Below are 27,134 nucleotides of genomic sequence, written 5' to 3'. Positions count from 1 at the left end.
TCTCAGCCTTATGGAAAAAAAAAATTCAGCAATGTACCGAGGTCCTCTGATGAAGTACATGTCCAGGTTGACAAACTGAACAGTAAACTGAGCTGTTTTGGAATAGTTAATATTCAGTGACTCAACTCCAGGATGTGCATTTTTACTACACAGCCTTGCCAAATACAAAAAAAACCCTAATCTTTATTTAATTCATCAGTTCAGATCGGTGCATTGGATAATTATGCAGTGATTGTTTCCACTGCAACTAATTTCAGACTCTTATTTCTTTAACAATTCAGGATTAATCAGGCTCAATGAAGGTGAATGTGTCCTGTCATCTACGATCCAATCAAATGTGGCTTTTTTTCTGTCAGAGCTGTTTCAAGCCAAATTTCTGAACCATTAACATGGATCATTCTAGTTCGTTTTAGTTATGATGATTTTAACAGTGACAGTTTAGTTCAGAAAATATTTAACTGATAGTCTTAGTTAGCTATAACCCTGCCACACAGTAATTACCAGTGAAAGCGAAATTCATCCACATCCCCAACATAATAAAAGTAACAGAATACATTCAGGTTTTTGTATTAAATAATTTTATTTTTTCAGAGCAATGTACAATTTGCAAACAAATGTAAACAGGGATCTCTGCCAGTGTCTGGCGATGTGAACTACAAAAGCTTCCGACAATAATATAAAAAAAATAAATTAGCATCAACACCTTCCCCAGGTAGCGATCTAGGATCAGCCCTGCATCTAGTGGAAAGTCTGGGAAAGCACCGCTGTGTACTGACTGAAAGAGACAGGTCTTCACACATTTCATATCTGCAGATTTATTTATATCTGCAGATTTATTATTTCTTTTTGACAAGCAAAGACTGAGGCAGTCAAATGTTGTTGCTTTGCCCCAACCACCAATAATATCAGTATTTTTTTCCATCACAAATACATTATTTCATCATTCAACACATTTCAAATAGACCTAGGCTCAGAGTAAGCACATTGGTGGAATTTAAGAAAACTGCCTCAAGTCACTCAAAACACTGCATGTATTAAATGCTTATTCATACTGGCAGAAAAGAAAACCAATATAGCTGTCAGTGCTAAATCCTGCTATAACTTAGTAAAAAAACACATGATGCTTCTTAAAAACTAGCTAAAATCTGAACAAAATCATCCAATTTTTTTTTAAAAGAGGTAATCTTTTAAAAACTAAGCTGAGGCAACTTTTCAGCTGAAATGTCCCCAGCCTTGTCCTCACAGCCTGGCATTAACCCTCCCCCCAGCCTTGTCTGGAGAGCCAAACCATTTTGAAGAAAGAAAGAAAAAAACCCCAACTCAATTACATCCTTAAACATGTTGTTGAGACCAAAAAAGAACATGAGAACAACTTTGGAGATGCAGCCCCTGTGATATGTTGAGAAATGGGATGAAGAGCCGGAGTCGATGGCCAAGACAAGGGTCTTCAGCTCTGAGGAGATACTAACACTGGAAAAGGTTGGAAGCTGAACCTGGGAAGAGCCTCAATGGCTTCTATTCAGACTGACAGCTGTGATGAGGTGAAGTGGAACAGAGGGGTGGGAGAAACAGAGGGGGTGGGGCTTTTTAGGCTGATAGAGGAGGAGGAAGTGATGTCAACGAGAGGATGTTTTTTTTTCCTTCAGATGTGTAATGAGTGTAGCCAAGGTGATGGAGATGTGGATGGGGCAGCCGGGGTGACTGCAGGCTACCAGGTGGTTGTTGGAGGAAAGACATGCTGCTTCATTCAGAAAGGAAGAGGAGAGGGGGGGGAGAGGAAGCAGCAGAGACGTGGACCTTTCCATAGACAGGACGGGAGACAGCAGACTAGGTGGACCCAACCTCTTCAGTCTTTCCGTACCCTCCTCTTTCTCACAGCTTGTTTGTGACTCTCTTCAGTTGAGTCTTCTACCTCCTTGGGCTGTGGATTATGTGAGGAAAGAAATGACAAAAAACACAATTTAATTAATTTAATGAATAGAGGCTGGCCACTCAAGAAAAAAAAATAATGCATGCATTTTTCTTCTTTGGTTTTATTTTGGTTAGTTATAATGGATTGGATTTATATAGTGCTTTTCTTTTGTCTGAACTCAAAGGGCTGAAACTGAAGCCATTATTCATTCACACACTGGTGGTGGTGAACAACATCTGTATCCACAGCACATCCAAACTGATGGAAGTATGGCTGCCACTTTGTGCCAAACAGCCCCTCCGACCACCAAACATTCATACATACACCAGTGAGTTACCCTGGGTGGGTAAGTGCCTTGCTCAAGGACACAATGGCACATGACTAAGTGCCCAGAGTGGGATTTGACCTGCCAACCCTCTAGTTATTGGATGATACGCTCTACCTCCACCACAGCTGCCCAATTCTCAGCTGGTCGAAAACTCCAAACAGCGTTCGGAGTTGTAGAGTAGAACAACTTTTTAAGCTAGACAGAAACCTTTCCGCCATTTTCAGCTAATCAAATGAAAAGAGAGATGCACATCATTTTTCGACTCATTCTTTGAATCATTTACAATGCTTGCAAGTCAAAAAAGCCCGATAACATAAATGTGTAAAAACTACACACCCAAAAGTTGTGGAGGTAACATCATTGTAATCTTCTCTCCCCGTGATCTGTTCAGAGCTGTTGAAGGTGTGTCTACAAAATGACTGGACTTGTAGTTATTTTCACATTTTTAAATACTAGTCCACCTAACTCTCATGAAATGAGATGAAATATGTTGAGGTCAAATCAAATCAAAGTTTATTTATATAGCACTTTACAACAACATAAAGAAGCCCAAAGTGCTTTACATCTAAAAGCATGATTAAATTATAAGACAGAAACAGGTTAATCAAGTACGATAAATATGCAAAAAACCATAGGAGGTAACAGTCTTCTTGGTGTTGGTGACGTGTATCATGAGATGAGACCTGTTTCACTCAAAACCAGCTGTTATTTGGCTTTTAAGATAGTAAATTAAAAGTTCACTTTTCAACCTTTTAGCCAATCCTAGTACACTGTCACCAAAGAGAACCTGGGACCAACTCCAGCCTTTGGTTGCACTGACAAGAGAATTGACCTAGCATACAAACCAGAGGACCCCGAGTAAACCTGCCGAGTATAGTTCATCTGGGAAGCAAACATTGAACCTTTTTGCTGTGAAGTGAGGGTGCCAACCATTGCACCACCATGCCACCCATATTTTCATCTTTACCGTGCATCTGTACCACAAACCTGTTTTAAACAGTCAAACATCATATGTGTAAATGGTGACATAATTCACATGGGATAACAATTATGTCTTGCCATTGATCGCCATTGAATTTTTTTCTGAAGGCATGCTGGAAGGGGCAAGGCTTCTGCTCTCTGTTGGGTAGAAAAACTGAAGAGTGTAGAAAAACAGAGAAAAATTTGATTTTACAGTAACAATGTACTGTACTGAAAGAAAAAGGAAAGTCTTCATTGCATCTCAAAAGATGAAATGGTGCAGTGAAGTGCATCACGTAAATTAAAAAAATCTATAACGTCTCAGACAGTAAAGTTTTATGTTGTGAACACCAATGATGTCTTTACCTACATTAATGTGTGCATTAAAACTGAAATCATAACATACACATACGAAGCAGAGGTGAACTGGTAGCAGATTTATAAGGGCCAACATAAAATAGTCTGGAGTAGTAACAAGCTGTTAAATGACAAACTAACTCCCATTAATGCAAAATAACTGACAGAAGTTTTTAAGAATGAGTGCTGACATTCAAGTGGCTCATAACTGCTGTCTGCAGCTGTCTGAAGCTCCTGAAGGTTGGTGTGAGAATACCAGAATATGGATCTGTGATATGTACATCACATGCATACATCGCTGTCTGTAAAGGTGAAATGTGAGAATGTGGTTATTCCTCAGTTCACAGGATCCACCCACGCCACCATCAAATCCAAAATGATACTCACTGCATCTTCTGACGTTCTCTCAGGAGCTTTGCTTTCGTCCTCTCCTTCTTCCTCTTTGTCCTCTTCATTATCTCCCTCTACATTGTCCATCCCCACCCCATCCTCCTCCTCCTCCTCCTCTTCAGCTTCTTCTGTTGCCTCTAAGCAAGGCAGAGCAAAGGATGACAATAGAGGATATAAAAATTTCAGCAAAATCACCCCGATGTTTGATGTTCGGTTTCCTCACCTGCTGCTTGTGCACTTTCTGCAGCCTCGGCCACTTTGTCTTCGTCATCTACCACTGCTGCCTCGTCTTCCTCCTCCTCCTCCTCCTCTTCTACATCTCCCCGGGGCAGGTCCACCTTCTTGTATACATAATCATCATCTGATTTCTGGGACGGACAGAGGGCAGATCATAGTTAGCTTTAGGTCTCTCACCAGGATCCTGTAGATTAGATTAGATTGTGCGTCTGTATTTTCCAACATGTGGAGAATAAATGAACTTCGCTGGAATGTCAGGGAGTTGATCGTGAACAACAAGCCTCTGTCAAGCAGTTAACTAGTAATGCCATCACTAACTGATTACGATCTAACATACACAAACGCATAACTGACTTTTCTGTGTTGTTGAAACACTGTTTCAGGTATTCTTTTACATAGTTTCCATCTGTCTAAGCTGTTTTGTCATTTTTCAACTTCAGCCATTTCAACTTTGAACAGAATTGTAATCTTATTGCATCTTTAAGGCATTTTTATGTCTTAAATTTTGAAATTTTAAACTTTTGAGGTGTTTCATCTTGTCACATCCATCTCTGATATTTTAACATAATTTTTTTGTCTTTTACAATTTTTTCATCATAGTACATAATTTGTGACTAAGACCTTTCTTCTGCACTTCATGCAACTTTGTTGAGGCCCACATTTATAAACTTTTCCAGAGAACACACACTTATTCTACATCAATACGGAAAATTAATTCACAAATTTATTGTTAACTGGCAACCCAATAAATACAGCTACTTGGCCCATTTTCAGAGAGGAAGGTTGAGATGGATTTCTGCTATCAAATAATGTAAAATTGATAAACTGTAAATAATTTTCCACAGAGGTTTTATCATACCTTTGGCCAACAGAAGAGCACAGCCAGTCCGATGGGCAGGGCTACTGTAAGTATGTAGATTACCCAGAGCCACGGTCGCTCCTCGGCTGCTATCATCAGCTGAGAGAAAATTCCCGGCTGGTGTGACAAGACACAAGAAAGTATTTTAGGAAACACCCATCCCTAAAGTAAAACACAGACCTCAGGGTTCACTGATACTGCTAAACTGCATGAAAAATAGCTGCTAAAAGTAGCTTTTGCCCTTAGAAGACATGGTCACACTGACCTCGTTGGCACTGGCCACCAGCTTCTTGAGCCCCCAACTGTCAGAGGCCCAGCGGTCGGCCACCTCTTTGTGAGATGTGATGATGAAGTTGTCGAAGTAGATATCTGAGGTCATCGACCACAACTCCAAACCCAGAGCCTTGAAGGATATCATCCTGAACGGCTGCAGGTCCTCAAAAAATTCTGGGTTGTCAATCTTACGGGGCTTCCACACTCCCTATGGAGAAGGCAAAGAACAAAGATTATTTACTATGAATTGTAAAATGGATGCATATTCATCCAATTTACCTGCAGGCAGTTATACAACTTCTTTCTTTCAAACATGTTGATGTTATATGATGATATATCAGTCCCTCCAGAAAAACGGGATTATGCGATTGCATAATTCAATGCATAATCAACCAAATAGGGCCCATTATGCGGGGGTCCTTATTTTTTCAAAAAGGGTGCATATTCGCTACATAAAAGGCATATTTCCACGCAAAATATGCGGGGCTTGCATGACTTATCATCCCCGCCATTTTTTCCGCATGAAGTAAAAGAAAATATGCACTGTAACTGACATGGGTAGTGATGTAATACACGATGTGAAAGCACGCATCAATCTGCACTTATGATCGTCAATGAGCCCCGGGTGCTTCCGTGAGCCCTTCCCCATTTCACAGCACTCACAGGCGGTCAGTCTCACAGTAGCCTCATGCTGCAGTCCGAGCTGCAGTCAGAGCAGAGGAGACCCACCACTCCCTATCCACACTGCTAATGAATAATGTGTGTGGAAAGCTGCGGCTGATCTCGCTCTCACTTACAGGGCGGGATGTAAATGTAAATGTTTTTTTCACTGTCACACCAAAGGCTCAGTCACAAATGCTGTTACAAATGGCTACAAACACCGTGCCACCAATTTATGGACTATTTTGTATGACCTTCTCAAGGTGACATTATAAGGTATAAGGTTCCTAAGTTTGTAGCCAGGTGGAGGACTTTGTGCAAGATTTTCCACGAACACCCTAAGAAATCCCCTTTTGTAGGGCACCCTAATGAATGCCTTAGGAGCAACCTAAGAACAATGCATGACGTTTGTGGATTAGGAAGCCATTTCAGAACTCCATGTTCCTGCGGTGGCCACGAGCAGATCACAAGAACACATTTCATTGTTATTAGGGGCCCCTTACAGCGTTTACATGAATGAACGTGCAGAGATTCACACGGCATTCTTAAGGTGGACGTCAGGTGTTCCTGATAGGCAGTAGTACGTCATTATTGTGGGATTCGTGGCATTCTTAGAGAGGGTCGTATAAAAAATGTCCCGGAGTGAATGACTGGACTCAAATGCACAGTGCTGGAGGGAAAGTGTTTTATTAACAAAAAAATAAACATGAAGAAACAGCACAAAACCTGGAGGGAGATAATGCACAGTCCACTGGGTGACAAGGACCAAGGTGATGGAAAAATGTGTGTGATGGACAGTTACAGTTAGGCACTGTGATAGACGGTTAGTGTTTTTAACGTGATTCTTGTGTATCTTTGTTTTATTCTTATACCCTCTAAATCAAATTTCTTCATTTGATGTCTTATTATGACTCCTAATTTTTATTATGTTAAACGATGCAGGTACATGTTTTCCTCAACACTTTATACAGGAGTGTGAATTTCAATACCATGGACAGCGCATGATCCCAAACATTAAATACATGCTGGGTCAAACTTTAATCACATTAGTTCATATATCAATGTTCCTCAAACTTCTACCCTTCTGTTATATATGGAAAAATAACAGGAGGGTAGTAATGCACACAGTCTCATACTGTCAATAGAGGTGCCGCCTCTGTATCCATGGCCACACCCACCAACATCTTTGTCTTCTCTGCATCTCTTCGGGACATTCTAAAATGCTTAATGTAAAAACCTAATGTAGCTTAATGTCTAAAAAGAGCGATCAATCATCACCAAATTATGCGTGGACATCTCTAATGCTGGGATAGGCTCCAGCACCCCCTTGACCCTCTCGAGGATAAAGCAGTTCAGAAGATGAATGAATGAATGAATGAAAACAATACTCTCAGATTAAACTATGCTCTTTTCTTAATTTGCTCATATGGAGAGGAAAAGGGTGAACGTGGACAGCATCCATAGTATGGGGTGGTTTTGTTTGATTTTTGCAGAGGTAAAGTGGACATGACTAGAGGTGTCCACATGAACTTTGGTGATGATTACTGTTCTGGGGCATTAAACTACGTTAAGCGTCTCAGAATCTCCCTCCTCTTCTGCTGCTGCTGGACCAACAGTGGCCACAAACCGCTTTCATCTTCCTGGTTCTTTGTCTTGTAGCTGTAGAAGTTTCATTGTTGTGGGGATTATTACCTGTTGAATGCCATGATCACGACACAAGACTTTCAGTGCACAGCCACTGTTTATATACTGATCTAAATATTCTGAAAAACCATAAGCTCTTCCTACTATTGACTTGAGAGTGCCGTGAGTAGCACATAGGGGTGCCATACAGCAACTTTACGACAAAATAATTCATTAAGTGGCCATAGGTCTGATGTAGGAAGATCCCAAGGCACCCTTACAAAGAACGTTACAACTGTGCGGTCTTCGTATGACAAAAAATCATGTCGTTTTTTCACAGAGGCCTCAAGTTGCCCTTGCATTTTGAACGGCAGCCATATTGACTTCATGAGACGGCCGTAAGAAACTACTGCTCCCATCCAGATGTCAAACGAACATCCAGATCTCGTACAAACCAGGAGATTCGTACAACCCATCATTCATAAGAAGCTTTGTGACTGAGGCTTAAAATAATTGCTGCTTTTAAGGAGGGGGGATCTAAAAAAAACCAATGAGCCTGAATAGGGCCCTGCCCCAATCCCAGAAAAAGGAGAGGGTTAGACACAAAAAAGAGCATTCCACCCCTCATAACAGACTTCTGTATTAAATTTGATATTCTAACATTTCACAATACAGGAAAAAAATTATTTATGTAATGTTGGTCTAAACAAAGCATTAGTCATAAAGTTACTTGAGATGCGATAGTGATTGTAATGTACAGGGGTGATTACAAAAAATAAATCTCAAGCCTGAAAATTTGTCTTCAGGTCGGGTCTTGAAATGGGTTGTTGGTGGGCCTACATCCAGCAATTCACAGGTCTGCATAGGAGCAAATTAAGAAATCATAGGCCCCTGAACAATAGGGTCTTGTGGCCCCTCAACCACCCAACTCACACTGAATACACATCAAGTAAGGGGGGTTTGCCCCATGGAGAAAATGTTCAAAGTTATAGTGCCTTTTCATGCAATTTCAGATGGAAACTACTTGTTTGAGTATTGCACAAATACAATGCAATTCTGCTCATTAATCCACCACTGGATCTGCATTAGGGGATATAGGAGCCAAAGAACACTAGCTGTATTTAGTGATAGGATAATTATATTCTTGTTTATTCCAACTAATGTTTAATATGCTTACATTCATGTTTATATTCATAACTGTAGAATGGAGTTAACTTTAGGAGTGATATTGTGTTATGGATAAGCTTATAAAAGGTTTTGATCGGTTTAGAATTTGCTTTGAGGTACAGCTGTCCCTTGAAGAGATCACATGTTCGTGCTGGAGCATAAGTGGAGGAGTCAGTGTCGTGCTGGCAGTGAAGAGGAGGACTGAAGCTACACAGTTTTTGTACCGTAGCTGTAACTTACCTGTAAGAGTTCTTAGTTATAATAAGGAAATATATTTTGAACACTTCTGTACAAGGATTTCGCGTGTGGAAGAAAATAAATGTTGTCATCCTTTTACATTGGACTACCGTGGAGATTTTTCCTTCAGAACATAGTCTACAGCACGAGTAAAGAAAACTTCGCTCAGTGAACCATCAGCCCTCACAGGAAGTATGAGCTGAGCTTTCAACAGTGATGTAATAACACTTGGTTTCGGCTTTACTTCCCTATAAATAACAGGTCGGGGCCAAAACAACCTTAATACATATAATCTTTTTTTTTTTTTTTTTTTTTTTTTTTTTTTTTTTACTGCTGTTGAATTCACATTGGACAACTAACTATATTTAGAATAATTCTGAACAAACTTAACACATTTTTAAAATACGCAAGACCAGCTTCATGTGGCCTCATCAATATTTAATAAGAAGGGGCAATTGTGCAGCTTGTCTGCCACCTGTTTCTTAAACTGGGGTGCGATGCCATGTCTAATAAAACAACTGGATGCCTGTCGGGAGAGTGACAGATGAGAAAGCACATTTTTGTCTTCTGCTAATTTTTTGCAGATACTCACAATGGGCTAGGACAGAGTGAATACCAAATCGCGTTCTGCCAAGAATGAACACACGCAAATTTTTTGGTTCGACAACACGACTGGTCATTGAAGATGGGCTATATGATATGGTGACTGTTGCTACCGGTAACATGTGATGCATGCCAGAGTCCCACACAGGACCGCCCTTACCTGCGTACATTAGACCCGCAACCCAACCCGACCTGTGATTTAAACACACTGTCTACACAGTAACTCACTTTTAAGGGCTTTATTTTTGCCTAATCCGTATGCCATCAATAAATCTCTAGTATGTGCTGCTCAATGACGTCTGTGGCCGGGAGTAAACAGATTCAAAGCTCACTTCACAATAAAACAAACTGGCTGTGGATCAACCATGGTGAAATTAGATGATCATTAATTACTGTCATTAATGAATCTTCTTTTATTTTTTCACTTCCTTGCCCACTACCCACCCGCATTTCATTTTATTTTACCCAAGCCTGTACCCGCAAAAATTCTTTTTTTTTTACCCATCCTCACATGTTTTTGTGGGTTACCCCGTCGGGTCCCCAAAAGTACTTTTTTTTTTACCGCTCATTGCATATTTCAATGTGCACAAGCATAATTTACAAAAACAAACACCTGGTTGTCTTAAGTTTTGGCACCAACTGCTGTAAGGCTTTCCATCCATTCCCACCTCCTCTATCCACCCCAACACCACTTATTTTTTGTCCACTGTGAACCTGTCGGACGTCCTCACCACTCTTCGTCTGCTTGCCTTCCATCTCTATGAGCGTCACCACGTACAGTTGGCTACTCTGAAGTTGTTGGCTCAGAACCAGTTTGTCACTCAAGACCCGCCCCCTCGCTACTACTGATTGGCTAGTAGCCGTAGTTGAACTTCTTGGGAGCCATTAGTTTCAGAGTGAGAGGCTTATCAAAGCCCAGGTCGGAGCCCTTGATATTGTACTGGCTCCGATCTTTTTGCACACATGATGTATATCCTGAATTTCCCCCCCTTGCTGATCGCTGCACGCTGGAAGTCCAGCATGGTGCCAGAATCCTATCATCCATGAGTGTATGCTCACTTCTTGTATGTTTACTTATCATAGGATGTAATTAGACATTTTTATTTTAGTTGTAGCCTAGTTAGAACAGGATGTGGGCGAAGGATCTTTTTTTTTTCTCATCGAAAAGCATGTTTCTCCAGTTCTTTGCATATTTTTTGCAAATTCCTGCAAATTCACTGCATAAAATCACGTAAAAACCCTGCATATTCCATCACATAATCAAGGATTTTTGCCCACATTTTTCTGGAGGGACTGATATGTGAATGTTGAAGTCTTTATACAGTAAGTGAATTAGTTTGTTCGGGTGAATGAATTTAACTGTCAAGACTACATAAAAAAGTATTTTTATAGCTGAAACATTAAGGGCCTGATCTAATAAGATCCCAATTTGCCTGTACTAATTTGCGTGCGCAATCAAGAATTTTGCGTGTGGGGTTGAACCACGGTTTGCAGATGGAGATAACAGTGAATGCGTAAATGACAACAGGTGCAAACATGTTGGACACACGCCTGTTTAAATGAGGGTTTGCATGTTTTTTGTTGGTTTGAAGCATGATGAGTTTGGAGACACAAAAGCGCAAAGCTAAATTCGACCCTATAGAATTAGAGGTGTTGGTAGATGAAGCAAATAAAAATTAAATGAGCTACAGCCAAGAAGCCTTGTTTGGTCTCATTCAACAAGTCCCGAGTGTGTGGAAACCTAATAAACTGGGTCATCTGGCGGGACATGGCATTTAGAACTTCAGACAGCACATCTGAAAAACAGGATTGGGAGATCCCAGCTTTAATAGCTACTGTACACTGGAATTACCCAGATGCAAAAAAATGTAAACCTGCCAGAGTTTTCTCATTGCAGGTATTGCATGACTCCTTTTTGTGGCTGGCTCCAAATCTGCTCTGACTTTGAGCTCCAAAATGACAAGGCTGGATAGGCGATATGTTTTAATGAGTGTTTCCTCATTCATTCCAAAAATGTTCACACAAGGGTGAAAAATGCGTTCTCTGCATCTTGTTTCATTGTTTCAATGTCTCCTTTTTGTGACAATAACCACAGCCATGTGTGTGCAATTAGGCATACAAACTGTTTGCACCTCTCTTTGAGACGTGTTAAATATAGACACAGTTTCCATTAGCAAAACTGCTTTCGGGTTTTATGAATCACTTTGCGTGTTACATTAATATATTTACATTTTCTCCTCCCAGCACACACACAATTGTGTGGAAATGCCCCATACTGCATATTAATTGAGGCAAACATACTAACTGGATGCAGACGTGCTATTTTGCACCTTTGAAAGACGCAACCCTTAGTGAGCACTGTTAGTAGATCAGTTTGTATATTTTTTTGCATGTGCAATGAGTTTGCACACATTTTTATACACACAAGCCTTTAATAGATTTGGCCCTAAATGTTAAAAAATAGAGATATTATTATAAAATATATAATTACCTATCTCAACTGTTTAACCACTAAAGACACATCAGAACCAGCTGCATATATATCAGAAGGATTTACTCAGATAACCCTTTTCTTACTGTGGTAAAAGAAGAGTGTTTTGACAGCCGGTGAGGTATGTTGGGTTTTCAATTAGCCAGCAACTAATATTAGCAGCTAGCCTCACCTGTATGCTGCACTTGTCAATGTAAGTGGATAATCAGCAGAGTTGGTACAATGCTGGAAAGAGGATTATCATGACAGGTCCTTTTGAAATGTACATGGTGTTAGGAAAGACAGTTCTGGATGGGCATTTGTTGCTTCATGTCTGTAATTAACCTGTTGTCTTCTTCTTGTTTAGCTAGATTACATAGACCAGACACTATGTTAATCCTGTTTGTTTAAATATAGTGATTGCCAAGTTTTATTTGGTCTTTCATTCACCCTGTTGTAACCCAGAAAAGAGTTGGATCTACTCAGGAACCACTTTTTCTGCCCCTGAGCCAGGTCTGTGGCAATACAAGCAGGGAAAAAAATGGTTCCAGACAAGGCCCTGGCTCTGAAACCACCTCAGTGGAAAAAAGGGTATCTGTGAAAGCAGTTACTACCTGATAGTTGGGGTTGTCCACCAGTGGGGCTTTCCACTTGCCCTTGTACTGAGGGTTGTTTATCATGGGACGCTTCCACTCACCACAGCCAGTGGCTGTTTCACAAGCTGGGTTGGGAATCTGTGGGGCTTCCCACTCACCGTCCATCTCCTCATCCCTATGATCAGAGCAGAGCAATCGGGTAAGACCATTGCTTAAAAATGTTAACAACCAACCATACATTGGTCAAATTTTATTTATAAAGTGCCACATGATAACAAAAGTTATCTCATGACACTACATTTAGAACTGGTCGAACCAAACTCTACAGCCAATTCACAGACAACCAACAGAATCCTCCAGGAGTAAACACTTGGTGACAGTGGTGAGGAAAAACTTCCTTTTCATGGCCGCTTGGCTTGCAGTTATAACAGCAGACGTGTACCGCCGTATGTATTAGAAAAGGAACAACTTCTAGTGTGTGTTTTCCATTTAGCTACACGACACGGTGATGCACTGGACTGTTGCCTCACAGCAAGAAGGTCCTGGGTTCAATTCAAACACCTGCTAGGGAGGTGGGGGCTTTCTATGTGGAGATGCTCTCCAGGATAACGCATTTCAGAGGATGAATGACTGAATCAACCTAAACTACATCACTTCAGTTATGAGTACATAAATCCTTAAACTGGTTACTAGTAAAAAGGTTTAATAACACAGGTGGAGTTGTGTGGGGGTTGTTTACCAGTCTTCTGGCTTCTCTGCATTAGGGTCTGGAACAAATTCTGGTTCATCATCTAGCCATCCCTCTGGCTTCAGTGCATCTGGGTCTTCAATCTTTGCAGGGGCATCCTCATCCCTGTGACACGTATATTCACACAGAAGTATTTGTTAAGAATGTAAAAGGTCTACAAGCCTCAAGGTACAGAAAGACCTACAGATGGCTCCAAACATAGAACTGAATACACTGCTCCAGTCTAATCCAGGTGGAACCTGCTGCCCTGTCATATACTGCTTTCAAAACTTTAGAAAATCTCCAGTTTCTTTAAAAGAAAGACCCACGCTAAAGGTTGTGACTGAGCTTAGTTTTTTTTCCTCACTTTTAAGCTGAAGAGACCACATGTATGTAGAGACCTACACACACCTAAAACAACATCACATTTATGTTCCTTTTCAGTTTTTGTTTAGCTTTTAAAATTTCTAGCAGTTCCAAAACACAAGGTAAGTAGTAAACTGCATAACTAAAAAATAACTGTTGAAATAGTGTTGAAATAGAAAAAGACAATTGCTAAAGGAAATAGACAAAATGAATAGACAAACCATTATAACCCATAATTATAAGTGTTGTAAAACTTTTGACATCAAAACATTTGTAAAATGATAATAAGAAAATGTTTGGTTTCTAATCAACAGTATTTATAGTCTGGTGCAAGAGGGAAAAACTACAGATATCGTTGATGAGCTCTTCATGTGGCTGACCACAGAGCAGCATTGTGGGTACACTGAGCGGCTAAATGTTTTAGCAAATGTGCTCTCTCCACATTTTTTGTGTTCAGGGGTTTGTATTCACCAGTCGTCAGGCTTCACAGCTTCAGGGTCAGGGATCTTGGCCCTCTCGTCCCAGTCCTCAGGTTTCGAGTCATTTGGGTCATCAATTTCTTTGGGTGGGTGTTGACTGGAGGCACTACATCATGCAGCAGGCTGCCGCGGCTCACACTAGACTGGTCAATGAACATCTCATAGCTGTTGTCTGGATTCAAGACTGACAGTGTGAAAGAGAGAGTGTGAAATAAAAATTAGAAATTTACAAACAGCCAGATAAAGGTACGATACTTCAGTCCTGTACATTCTGCCAAAATGATCTGCAAACCTAAGGTGTAAAGGTGAGTCTTTTTATCAGTGTAGAACTTCTTGAGGTCCACGTCAGCCCTCTTCGCGTGTTTCTCCTCCACGTCTTTGTTTAGAGGATTCTGGTGGCGGAATATGAAGTGCAGTTTGTAGTCCTCTCCACACTTGTCAGGCCCAAACATGATGGTATAAGGTGTGCGGTCGTGGAACTGTTCCTGTAGTGTAAGACACACCCGAGTTCAACTTAGAAGGTCCCAAAAAACCCTAGTGAGCGGCCACTGAATAACAGAGCACTAAACCAGATTGAGACTTCCGGTGTCTGAGAGAAGTTTGATGTATGCGCCACCACAGTCAATCCCATCCTGGAAATTTACTTCATACCTGCAACCAGATTACAAACACACAAAAATACCCTTATTTTAAACAGCTATGTTGTTGCTTACTCAGACTGCTTAAATGTGCCAAAGTTACAAGACTGTGGCTAAAATTGTTTTAGGTGCTGAAGGTATGGCGTCTAACCACGTAAGCATATTGTTTTTTTTTATTACAATTACAATTATTACATATAAACTGTTATTAAAGTCAGATCGACTGTGGCTTTAAGGAGTGGTGTTGATCAGAATACAAACTCACATTAACACACAATGGTATTGTCAGCTCTTCTTCCTTTATACTCTACGTTAAAGAGAACATATATGATGGGGTGTTCTCCCCGTCCTCTGCATTCATTACATCCATATTCTGTCCTCCTGGAGCGTGTGGATGCATACCCAAATGAAGAAACAGAGCAGTACCACTGGGAACCATCAAGGCAGTGTTGAGTTTTGAAGAAAATAATTTCCAGAAATGGCGGAACTTTGTGAGTTAGTGAAAAACTACTGACATATTTAAGGAAAACTAATAATCTCAATATCAACAGTAGTAATACCCAGGGTGCGTTAAATACATTGTATACCTTACCTATCTCTCTCTGTATATATCAATGTCTCTCTCTTTGTGTCTCTCCCTCTCTCTCAAATGCCACTCAGTATGCACAAGGTACACACAGCAGGCCGTACGGACGTATGTCTGCAGTACAGTACATGAGAACATGTATAAGGTCACACATGAAGTCCGACATCAGAGCAAACTGTTTACTTAGTCTAATTAGCTGAATTATTTTAGACATAGATGTTAAATCGATTAGGTTTATGCTATGTTTTACAGTCTGACTGAGTTGCCCCATTCACCATAAATCCTCTACCATGTTGGGGTGATCAGCCTTATCCATGGTCCTGAAACTTATTTAGGCCATCTCCAAATTGCAGGTGTGGCGGTCGCAGAAAAATTAAATGTTTCATGTAGGGATGCACCGATACCACTTTTTTCCAGACCGAGTACAAGGACTTACATTTGAGTACTTGCCGATACCGAGTACCAATACGAGTACTTAATAATCCCATTCCAGTTGTTGGTTCCTTTAGTAAATGTGCTTTATTGTCGTTGTCATTAGTCTGACTGGAAAAAAGTGCTGCTACTGACATTTAATGTGTTGGAATGAACATTTCTCAATTAATCCACCAGGGGGCGCGGCTCTGAACTAACCATACTGGACAAATACCACGAAGAAGAGTAAAGTTTTTTTGAGAAGAAAGAAGAAGAAAGTCAGTAATAACAACAGGGAGACGACAGAGGCAACACTAATGTGATACTAATAGTGCAGCGTTTTTGCTAGTAAGGTTAAAAGCAAAGCTTCAGCTGGTAAGAGAAAAGATAAGTGATAAGTTTCGTTTTCACTTCCGCTGGCAGCAGTCCGCACCGCTCTGTACTCCTGGTGGTATTCTGTGTTTTGGTACGCATCCACCAGCACCTGGAAAACGGACGGAATGTAGCAGAGGACGGACAGAACGCTCTGTCCGTACCTGTCTGTGTCTTTAACGTTACTTACAGTCAGCGTTACTTTTATGACCGTCATTTATTTTGAAAAATCTCAACACATTATTCCTCCTCCTCGTACCTGCTGCACTGAACTGTGAATGTCACACGGCCATAAGTGGTATCAGTGCATTTGTATTGGATATATTTTATGAGTACGAGTACACACACTGAGAATCGGAGCCGAAGCTCGATACTCGTATTGGTGCATCCCTAGTTTCATGTATTTTTAGTTTGCATTAAAGATGAATGTTTAACTGTTCAACATGTAATAGGGCCTACCGCTAACTTAAAAAAGAATTAGGCCTGTCGATTGCTTGTTTTTTCATGATAAAAAAAAAACAAATAAACAAAAAACATCCCCCCGTTTCTTTTGACAAATCGCCACCTGGTAATACATAGTCTGTCATCGCCATGTTTGTTATTATTGAATTCCTTCTTCTTCTCTCAAAAAACTTTACTCCTCTTAGTGGTATTCATACAGTATGGTAATTAAGAATGGCACTGCGGTTGACCCTTTCGTGTACAGTTGTCGTTTTCCCAGGTCTCATCTACACATGTGCATTGCACCTGTCAGAATCTGTCTCATCTATGGATGCACATTTGCGTATCTGTCAGACTGGCAGCTAAGATAAACCAAAAGAAACAAACAGGCTGGAATATATTCATACAAACAGTAGCGGTAAGTGCACATTCTTTGTATTCTTTCACATTGTAACTTTTATCATTGTAATATTTTGAACCAAGCAATCACAATCATATAGCTGTAATAGAAGCATTAAGTGCAAGTCAGCAGAGAAGGGGTGGGTAGTTGTCAGTCAAGGAGTTCCCTGAGATTTCTCGATTCAATCAGCATCTGTAACTCTGCAGCACGGGGTTGGTGAAGCAGGTCATTTAGCATCAATTAACAAATATTATTTGGATTATAAATATTTAAAAAAGGTATACAAAGTACAAAATATGTACTAATTTTATGCGTTACGCTGAAATTTCATTATTCACTGTTATAATGAATCTTAAACCCTTTAAAGCTGCCTTTTAATTTAAAACAGTGTAATGACGAGAGGGAGAGAAAGAGAGAACAGAGATAATGTAATGATACACACCTAACCCTAACTATATGGATGGAGGAGAAAAAATAATCATCAACAAGGCATTTTGATGGTAGGTCAGGATTAAAGCAAAAATTTTTCATCTGACTGAAAATTTTCTTCTGGTCAAAATCATTGGCCCTATTAAAAATGATGCATATACAATACCCACTATAACGTACAAGTTTATATTGTCAAAATTGGCAATACTGTAAAACACACTGAATGGGAGAGTGTACAGGTGTAGAAGACTGGTAACATGGATAGAAAAAATGTCATGAGTGGTATTGGTGGGGGGTCTGGGGGTCCTCCCCCAGAAATTTTTAAAGCTTCAGGTAAATTTTGGTGCTCTCTGGGTAATTTTTAAAGGGTATGGAAAACCTTGAAGCAGTGAAAATAATAACTAGAAGAAAACCTTACTGCTGGGGTGACCAACCCTGGTCCTCGAGAGCTACTATCCTGCATGTTTTAGATGTATCCCTCTTCCAACACACCTGATTCAAATGATAAGCTTATCATCGAGCTCTGCAGAAGCCTGATAACAACCGTCAGGTGTGTTGGAAGAGGGAAATAGAAACATAGAAACAAAAGAAACATCTAACACATGCAGGATAGTAGCTCTCGAGGACCAGGGTTGGTCACCCCTGTCTTACTGCAAAAAATGAGTGAAAAACTTTTTATTTAACAATTTAGGAATTCCTAAAACATAACTCCAACTCCAACAGCACATGAATTTTGGGGAAAATGTCTGTGTAAATGTAACCCTAACCAACTCATACAGAATTTTCTTGTGGTAAACTACGTACATGCACGCACCAGGATGTTTCATTTTTTTGCACCATGATCTAATTGGAGTTCCTTCGTCTCCCTTCTCATCAAGCCATGCCCACCTCCATCTATTTTTCACGCATCTCTCAATAGTTACCACTTCAGCACCTTCCTCTACAAACGTGTCCATGATGTCGTTTATGCTAGCCAAAATAATCTGTACGTCGTCAAACCCTGCGTCCACCCCCCCCCCCGCCAATATCATGTTCTCTTTTGATTGGAAGAAATTACGTCAACTGAAACAGAAATTCTATTCCGTTACAGATACTCTCTGAGGGTATTTAAAATACAGTGGGCTTTGCAAATACCAAGGGTGTTACTCATTCATTCAGTTTTATCTTCGTACTGTACCACACAGATAGAAATAAGATGCTAAACGGGTCAAATAAAGCACTTTATGCAGTCGGGCGCGTAACCGCGTAAGGCCGCGGCGCGCACAGCCGCACGCACGGGAAAGGCACATACACACAAACACACACACTAGTCATATACCGGCAAGAGGAGATAAGCTATGAACCCAAACATGAAGGTCCATGTAGATCAGTTCTGTCTTCTTCCCTTTTCGCTGTGGTTCTTTCATAATGAAAGCTACTTGTTAGCACTAACTAAAGTTAGTCTGGAGGCTGAACTTCGGTAAAGCTGAACTTGTCCATGTGTTTCTGAGGCACAGAAATGAGCAGCGTTTCCATCCCAAAGATAGTCATCAATCCTCTCCTCCCGACATAAAAATAAAGAAGTCATCTTATTATCATCACTGTTAAACCTATCAGCACCCTGTGCGTGGCGTGCCTGTGTTAAACACTGCAGACCCAGGACAGTAGACCCAGGACAGATCGCAGAGTCACGTGGGGAAGTTACCTCAATATGACTTTTTCCCCCCTCAATTTTCCATTTGACGGAAATCCGTCGTGGTGACGGAGAACGTTAATCCCTGTGGTAGGTCAGACAAACCCGAGTTTTTGCAGCTGCTGACCTTTTAATTGCCACTCGTATGAAATCAACCCCCACAGGTTACAGGGTCTTTCCATATGTCAACATTGCTATATTAACTAACAACTTGTAGATAAAATGTTCATACATCCAACACAGAGGTGTTATAAGAACTTTTCTTAACAGAAATTACTTTAAATTCATTAAAATTAATAGCTTGCTTTAATACAGTCTATGCTTAATAATCAAGTTTTGGCCAACAATCCATTTGCAAGTACATTGTGTATTTTTTTTTTTACCCACTAGGCTAAACGAAACTTCAAACTTACAGAATTATTACAAACATAGGTTCTTCTATTAAAGGAAGCCATGCATATTAGACATTTTGGAATATTTGTTAATCAATGCTAAATAACCTGCTTCACCAATTCAGTGCTGCAGTTACAGATGCCGGTTGGAATCGGGAAAGCCCAGGGATTCCCTGACTGGACTTGACTTGCACTGAATGCTTATATGACAGGCTTGCTTGCTTGGTTCCAATGACAAAAGTTATAATGTGAAAGAAATCAATGAATGTGCACTTACTGCTATTGTTTGTATGAATATATTCCAGCCTGTTTCTTTTGCTCCATACTAGCCGCCATTCTGACATATGCAATGTGCATGCATAGAGGAGACCTGGGAACATGACAATATGAAAGGGCCAGCCACAACGGGCAGACTCTGGTGGATTGACTAATAAACCCTCAATCCATGATGACTCACTCTGCTGGTCTTCAGTGGTGAGGGGAAGAGGGAAATATCTAAAACGTGCAGGATACCAGCCCTCGAGGACCAGATTTGAATACCCCTGATGTAAACTATCAAATGATGCAACACATAAAACCTTATTCAGTGAGTGATGCACTCTGTGGATACATAGTGGTAATCCTTTACCCTTACTGTTGAGAGTTTGGAATATCAATATTACATAAAATCCTTTAAAAACGGTTTAATATTACAGTTTACTTTTCTTGCGAGATACAGTATATACAGCTAATCAACACTGAACCATGTATGTGATTGGTCATCTGGAGTTAACACAGCCCCCTATATGTGAACAGGTTCATAACCAGGGTTGGAGGATTAATAACCATCTTGGTGATACCACTTAACATGGTTGCAAATGATTGGTTTTGTCAAACAGGATAGATATCCATCCATCCATTTTCTACCACTTATCCGGGACCAGATCGCAGAGGCAACAATCTAGCAGGGATGCCCAGACACCTCCTCCAGCTCTTCCGGGGGGACCCAAGGCATTTCCAGGCCAGCCGAGAAACATAGTCTCTCCAGTATGTCCTCAGTATTCCCCGAGGCCTCCTCCTGGTGGGACGTGCCTGGAACACCTCCCCAAGGAGGCGTCCAGGAGGCAACTGAAACAGATGCCCGAGCCACCTCAGCTTGCCCCTCTCAATGTGGAGGAACAGCGGCTCTACTCTGAGCTCCTCCCTGGTGACTAAGCTCCTCACCCTATCCCTAAGGGTACGCCCAGCAACCCTACAGAAGAAACTCATTTTGGCCGCTTGTATCTGGGATCTTGTGCTTTCGGTCATGACCCAAAGCTCATGACCATAGGTGAGGGTAGGAACGTAGATTGACTGCTAAATCAAAGGATAGTTATCCTGGGTCTGATAAACATACTTTGTGATACAGGCCCCTGCATATCCACTCAATAAAGACCAAAGACAGGATAATAAAAACTGTAAACTCACTGTATGACCAGAGGCTCATCCTGGAAGATGAAAGGTTTATTTAACATAGCAGCGATGGCATGATGTTTGGCTCTGGACTTGAGCACTAGCCCCTGATCCCCTGGAACCTTATTCTCCTTCAGCTGCTCCACAGACCACTTCCCTACAGCCAGGCACGGGAGAGAGAGGAAGAAAAACACACACTAAAGACAATATTTAACGTATCAAATAGAAGCACAGACAGCACTTATTATGGACAATTATGTTCTTCAGTTACAATCTGTGCCATCCTGTCATAGTCATTTCTATAAGTCTTGATAATATTTGCCTTAACAGCTTGTGCATGTGATTGCACACTGTTTTTCAAGACAGCTGTCACACTGAAGTCAACATGACATTGCACAAGTGTCTGGAGATGAGGAGCTGCGACCTCTGGAATCACACTGCCAAATAAAGTGTTAGAACCAGTATGAACAGCAGCCAAAACTACAAACACACAGCACTTCTTCATGTTTAAATTAATAATAGTATGTCTGGATTAGAGGAGTGTGAGAAAGGCAACATACCATCATATTTAGCAATGTCATCATCTGCATCCCCTTTCACCGTCTTTGACAGCTGCCATCTGTGAAGATTAACAATATAAAGTGCTCAGCTTGCATACATGTGTGAAGACACACACAGCTGATTCTGTAAGTCACCCGTGTCACTCAATACCATTGGGGGATGAAGTAACCCTGCATGCACCAAAAACTGATGCTTGATTTTTGGCGGCATCAGGTGGTAAATCTGCTGTACCTGTCCAGAGATCCATCATCAAAAGTCTCTGCAAAATAGACATCACCAGTGGGGACAGGAGTCTTGTATGTTACCTGGGGGTCAAAACACATAAACAAAACTGTTTTAAAAGCCATTTTCACATAATGCAAATGTTCACTAGTAGGAGTGTGACAAAATATCGATATGGCAAACTATCACGATATTTAATCTTACAATGGATTATCAATCCGCTCTCGCTGCATATCGTTTTTTTTTAATTATTATTATTAGTAAAATATAGCTTCTATAAACTACTTTCACTTTCACTTCACATCCTCCTCAGTCGAGTCACCATTTTACATGTCATCCAGGGGGCGCGCCTCATGCAAGTGGCTGAAAATTGGGCCGAAGTCACAGAAGAAGAATAACAAACAATGGCACTAATATGGCGGACTCGAGCCGTGAAGTTAAACTGAAAGATGCATCGTTTAAATCAAGTGTGGACTTGCTTTGGTTTTTATAGTGCGGATGGGCCAAAGCTGGATAAGGACTTTGCAGTAGGTAAGTAAGAACTGTCTCACAAAAATACGATACATGGGCAGCACAACAAACATGCACCCTTGAGAGACATGAGATGTCATGTTTTCTGAATGACTTTAATATGAAACTGAGCTCATGAAACGGCATTGTATGTCACACCAATTCTTACGGCATTTGGTGTGCTATACTATGCATTCTCGACCTTTTGCATTTTATTCAGCGCCATTTGATGATGTGTCAATCTACGCCAAGATCTATGGTTCACATAACCGTAATCCCTAACCCCTTAGTGCATGGTATTTGATACATTGATTCAGGTTGGACAGGGGGCTAGTAACGGTGAGAACATACACGCGCAAAGCTTATAATGTGTACAGATAATACGCATATTAAAAGTGGCATGTATATTTACGTGAGTCATGATGTTGTTTAAAATAGTGTCACTGTTTGTCAGACACCTAAAAAATCCTGTTTACAGTTATGTTGCACTAAAACAGTGTGATCATTTTGCACTATTGCTGTTTGTACTCTGTTTAAATTATGCTGCAAAATATAAACTATGAAATTAATTTTTGTTTGTTTTCGTTTCACCCCCATAAACACTCGAATATATCGTAGGTTATTAAGAGCAATATATTGATAATCACAGTTGTCATATTGAGAAATTACTGTTATCATGAGCCATGTATTGTGTATCGTATCATATCATGAGGTACCCTGAGATTCCCAGCCCTATTTACTACCAATTAAAAAGAAGAGATTTTGCATTTATTTGTTCTAGTTCTAAAGTACAAACAAGTCTCTTAAAAATCCTATGGCCTTAACTTGCCCTATGCACCAGGTCTGACCTGGAAAGAGATGTTGGCATCAGTGCCAGTCTTGCCAGAGGCTCCCTTTCCACTCGCTGCAACCTTGTCCTCTGTGTCATCAGACTGCTCTTCATCCATCACTGTTGCTTCCTCTTCCTCCTCCTCCTCCATCAGAACCTTCATTTCCTCTTCGTCTAAGCCCATATCCTCCTCAACATCTGATATGTCTGCCTCTAGCTGCTTTTCATGGGCTGCCACTGCTGCCACAACCAGGGAGGATAGGAGCAGCACCCACCACATCCAACCCCTGTCCAACTTCATCTGGAAAAGAGGAGGGGGAATGCATGAACAGAGGGTGATAACAGTGAGGGCCCAGACTGAGCAGCAGAGGAGGGTGTGATATGGGAGGATGAAGATGAAAGAGGGGGATGGGAGGGTGGAGCAGGTGTGAGTGAGAAAAATTTTATTTATGGAGAGCAATGGGGTGTGAGCATGCAGGGGGTGTCAACGTTATAAATAGGGCAAACGAGTGCATAAAAGGATGGAGGGATGATGCAAGGCTATATGACCTCAGTAGCCCTGTCACAGTTGTTACATTATCACCTCATCATGATTATTTTGCATAATTGTGAGTCATTTCTGTTCACTGGTAGTTAAATAGTTAGGTCACACATATTTTGTAATTGTAATTTTCACATCATTTCACTAGCATTTGACTCTTTCAATGGCATCTCAATGTATCTCATTCTTCTTCCAACATGAATAGGCCTGTCACGATTATTACATAATGGTAAAATTACAACTATTTCAGATAATTGCAATCATTCTGCGTGATATTGATGATTGTTTCTATTTACATGTTTAAAAACAGTGGAGTGAAACCAAGATAACATTTCATCCATGCATATCCATGCATTTTTTTTATCTAGCATAATATACTGTTGTACCGGCCTTCTCACTGGACTCTCTAAATGAGCTGTAGCTACAGTACATTCAGAATGCTACTGCTTGGGTCCTGACTAGAACCAGGAAGTACGACCATGTTAGTCCTGTGCTCAGGTCTCCGCACTGTCTTCCTGTTGCTCAGAGAACAGACTTTTAAACAGCTCTGCTGGTCTATAAGTCTCTCCATGGTCTAGCACCAAAGTACATCTGTGACATGTTGGTCCCATATGAACCATCTTGAACCCTGAGAACCTCAGGGACAGGTCTTTTGCTGATGCTCAGAGACAGGACTAAACATGGTGAAGCTGCGTTTCAGTTCCATGCAGCTAAACTCTGGAATAGTCTTCCTGATGATGTAAGACAGGCCTCTGCTCTGACAATGATTAAGTCCAGGCTGAAAATGGCTTTGTTCCACGATTCATATGAAAGTGTTCTATTTGCACTCTTCTCTTTTACATTATTTTAATTGATTATTATTTATGTTTTATTGATTATGTTTAAATTGTGTGTTTTTAACTCGTCTTTTTTTCATTTTTATAAGGCACTGTGAATTGCCCTGTGTATGAATTGTGCTTTACAAATAAGTTTGCCTTGCCATCTGCCTTGTCTTCATCAGCATTTCCTGTCACTGTCAAATGTCCAACGAGGACTCTTTTAATGACACCATCATGTGACACCTTATTCTTTTTCTGCTACAAGTTCTATGAAAAATTAGCAACACACTGTTTTATTTTGTTTTTGTAACTTGTTTGGATATTTCAGTAATAAACATTGCTTATTTTAGACATGTCAGTGATATTGACATGGCTGGCTGATTAGTCAGTTGTGCTCCAAACTATTGTTATTACATGGGTCGAACAGTAAGCAATATTCCACTATTATTGTTATTATATTATAGAAGTGGCACAAAGTTGGAGTAATGTCATTAATTGGAATTATTTAGAAACTATTTATGAAATATCAACCCAAGTATCAATATCAGACATTCCTAGACTCTAGATCACATTTCTGTTGTATTCACCACATCCAGACATGCTCTCTATGGTAAACAGAAACATCTCACACAAGCAGCATATTTGAATACACAATACACCCTCCTTAGACATAATCAGCTGAATAGTGATACATTCCCAGATGTGTGTTACATCAAACAACAGACTCAGTGACCTTCTATTGATTAGGGCACACCTGCTCACTCTTGCTCAGAGCAGCAGGAAATGAAAAGCATGGGTGCAGCACACTTCTCTTAGTTACTAATTAACTCCGAGTCCCACTCGAGGGCTGTTCTCTTCACTAACATGACAACATGAGGGGATAAAAGGGATTCTCCATTGACATAGGATGAGAATGAAGAGATGATCATTTCACTTGCGGGAGTAAAAATATCACTGAATATTGTAGGTTAGGGGTTAGACTGTTTAAGCAGCTGGTAAAATCAATGACAGAATAAAAATCAATAAAACTAATCACATATTTTTCCCAGGTACTGCTATGCACAGTGCACAGAAGGCAGTCAAAACCTTAGGTGGTTACATCATCTATGTCCAAGACACACGATTCATCTTCTAAGGAATATCAGGTGTCCAACTCAAGGGTAACACACTACCTAATACTATACATAATACTTAATAGCACTGAGTAGCATAATAGCATCAGTGAAAGGTTAAAAGCTGGTTGGTTGTCAAATGTTTACCTGTGTTTAATAAAATGAAGTCCTGGCATTCATCTCCCACATCCCCCCCACATCATCACTGGTCAAATTATGGAACTCATTTGAAGTGCATCTAAGTCACTTTCTTCGACTAAATCTATAAGAACTAGCTCTTCTGTTTGGATTCAATACAAGTTTTCTTCTTTTGACGTCTACAGTAAAAAAAAAACAAAAAAAACCCCACAAACTCCTCTCAGGGTCTAACTTCCCCCTGGTCCTCAACAAAGCAGGTGTTACAGTCACTGTATAAGGCTCATACAGTCGTCTAGCAAGCTTTTGTGTCATTTACATGGTGGAGGAAGACTTGAAATTTCCAATTAGTAGGAATTGCAAAGAAAAGGTCACAAGACAAGGCTAATATGGCTGCCACCGAACACTGCAATGTCCAAACTCTATTAGATGAACGGCTCTGGCTGCACCTGCTCCGTTAGCTACTGCTAGCTAGCTGGACGGCGCGCCAATCACAAGCAACCAATGCTAGCTTACCATAATAAACTAATAGCTAATAAACTAACGGTCTTGTGAAGAGGATATTATGCAAAATGTCTTGGTAATAACAAACCTGAATACACTGAAAATAAAGTGGAATGAAAATGTCTTAACAGACTGAGAAATTTAATAGATAGCAAGTGTTAGCTTGTAAAATTAGCGGAGATGTCGCACAGGGAGGGATGGAGAGAATGAATGAGCCCATGCAAACAAACCTTCTTGCTGCCTTCTGTGTATTGCACAAAAACGCTTGACGTATGCAGCTTGTCCAAACTGAGAAAAAGAAAAACACACCAAAGAGTGATTCGCCGGATATCGCAGAAAACAGCCGAACACGGTTGAAAAAACAAGACAGTTGGCTGCACCAGACTGACCGTAGATGACAGTCCGGCCCGGATAACGGTGAGCGACGCGGTTGATGGCGAGTGAAAGTCGGCAAAAGGCGCATGCGCACATCGATAATACGAGGGCCGTGTATGGTGCCTTCACTGATAATTGCATAGAAGAAAATAATCTATGAAATGACCTAAACCACAAATGTAAAAGAGTAATTTAGTTTAAGATTAATTTCTGTTGCCATTGTAATAACAAATATATCATACACAATAATATAATGACAAATGAACAGCAGCTACCATATTTATTAAAAATCAACTGAGAAAAACGGCATTTTATCGCTATCTCTCTTCTTTCTAGAGGTCCGTTAATGTTACAGAAATTGATCTGCATCGGGACTTCAAAGTAGAAGTTTATTTTCAGTAAATTGTACTACAGAATGTTCAAATGGAGTAGAACAATTTGTCGTTTTGTTAATCACTAACAAAGTTAAAGTAGCACAAATACTACTGTACAGTAGCGACTAACGCGATGG

General features: G+C 40.5%; 1 protein-coding gene across 1 annotated transcript; it reads right to left on the bottom strand.

Annotated features, from left to right (window-relative positions):
* Positions 1-559: 559 nt before the first annotated feature.
* Positions 560-26,699, bottom strand: clgn (calmegin). Its single transcript, XM_030146972.1, is given in 16 exon segments — positions 560-1,921; positions 3,945-4,084; positions 4,171-4,315; positions 5,044-5,160; positions 5,309-5,524; positions 12,691-12,847; positions 13,412-13,525; positions 14,237-14,334; positions 14,337-14,428; positions 14,537-14,729; positions 14,814-14,895; positions 21,032-21,173; positions 21,577-21,635; positions 21,809-21,882; positions 23,158-23,439; positions 26,479-26,699. Coding segments are annotated over 15 exon segments (1,986 nt in total). The 5' UTR covers positions 26,479-26,699; the 3' UTR covers positions 560-1,846.
* Between the last annotated feature and the right edge of the window lie 435 nt (positions 26,700-27,134).

This window comes from Sphaeramia orbicularis, chromosome 1 (assembly GCF_902148855.1).
Source record: "Sphaeramia orbicularis chromosome 1, fSphaOr1.1, whole genome shotgun sequence".
NCBI classification, from domain to species: domain Eukaryota; kingdom Metazoa; phylum Chordata; class Actinopteri; order Kurtiformes; family Apogonidae; genus Sphaeramia; species Sphaeramia orbicularis.
This window is presented reverse-complemented; position numbering and strand designations above follow the sequence as displayed.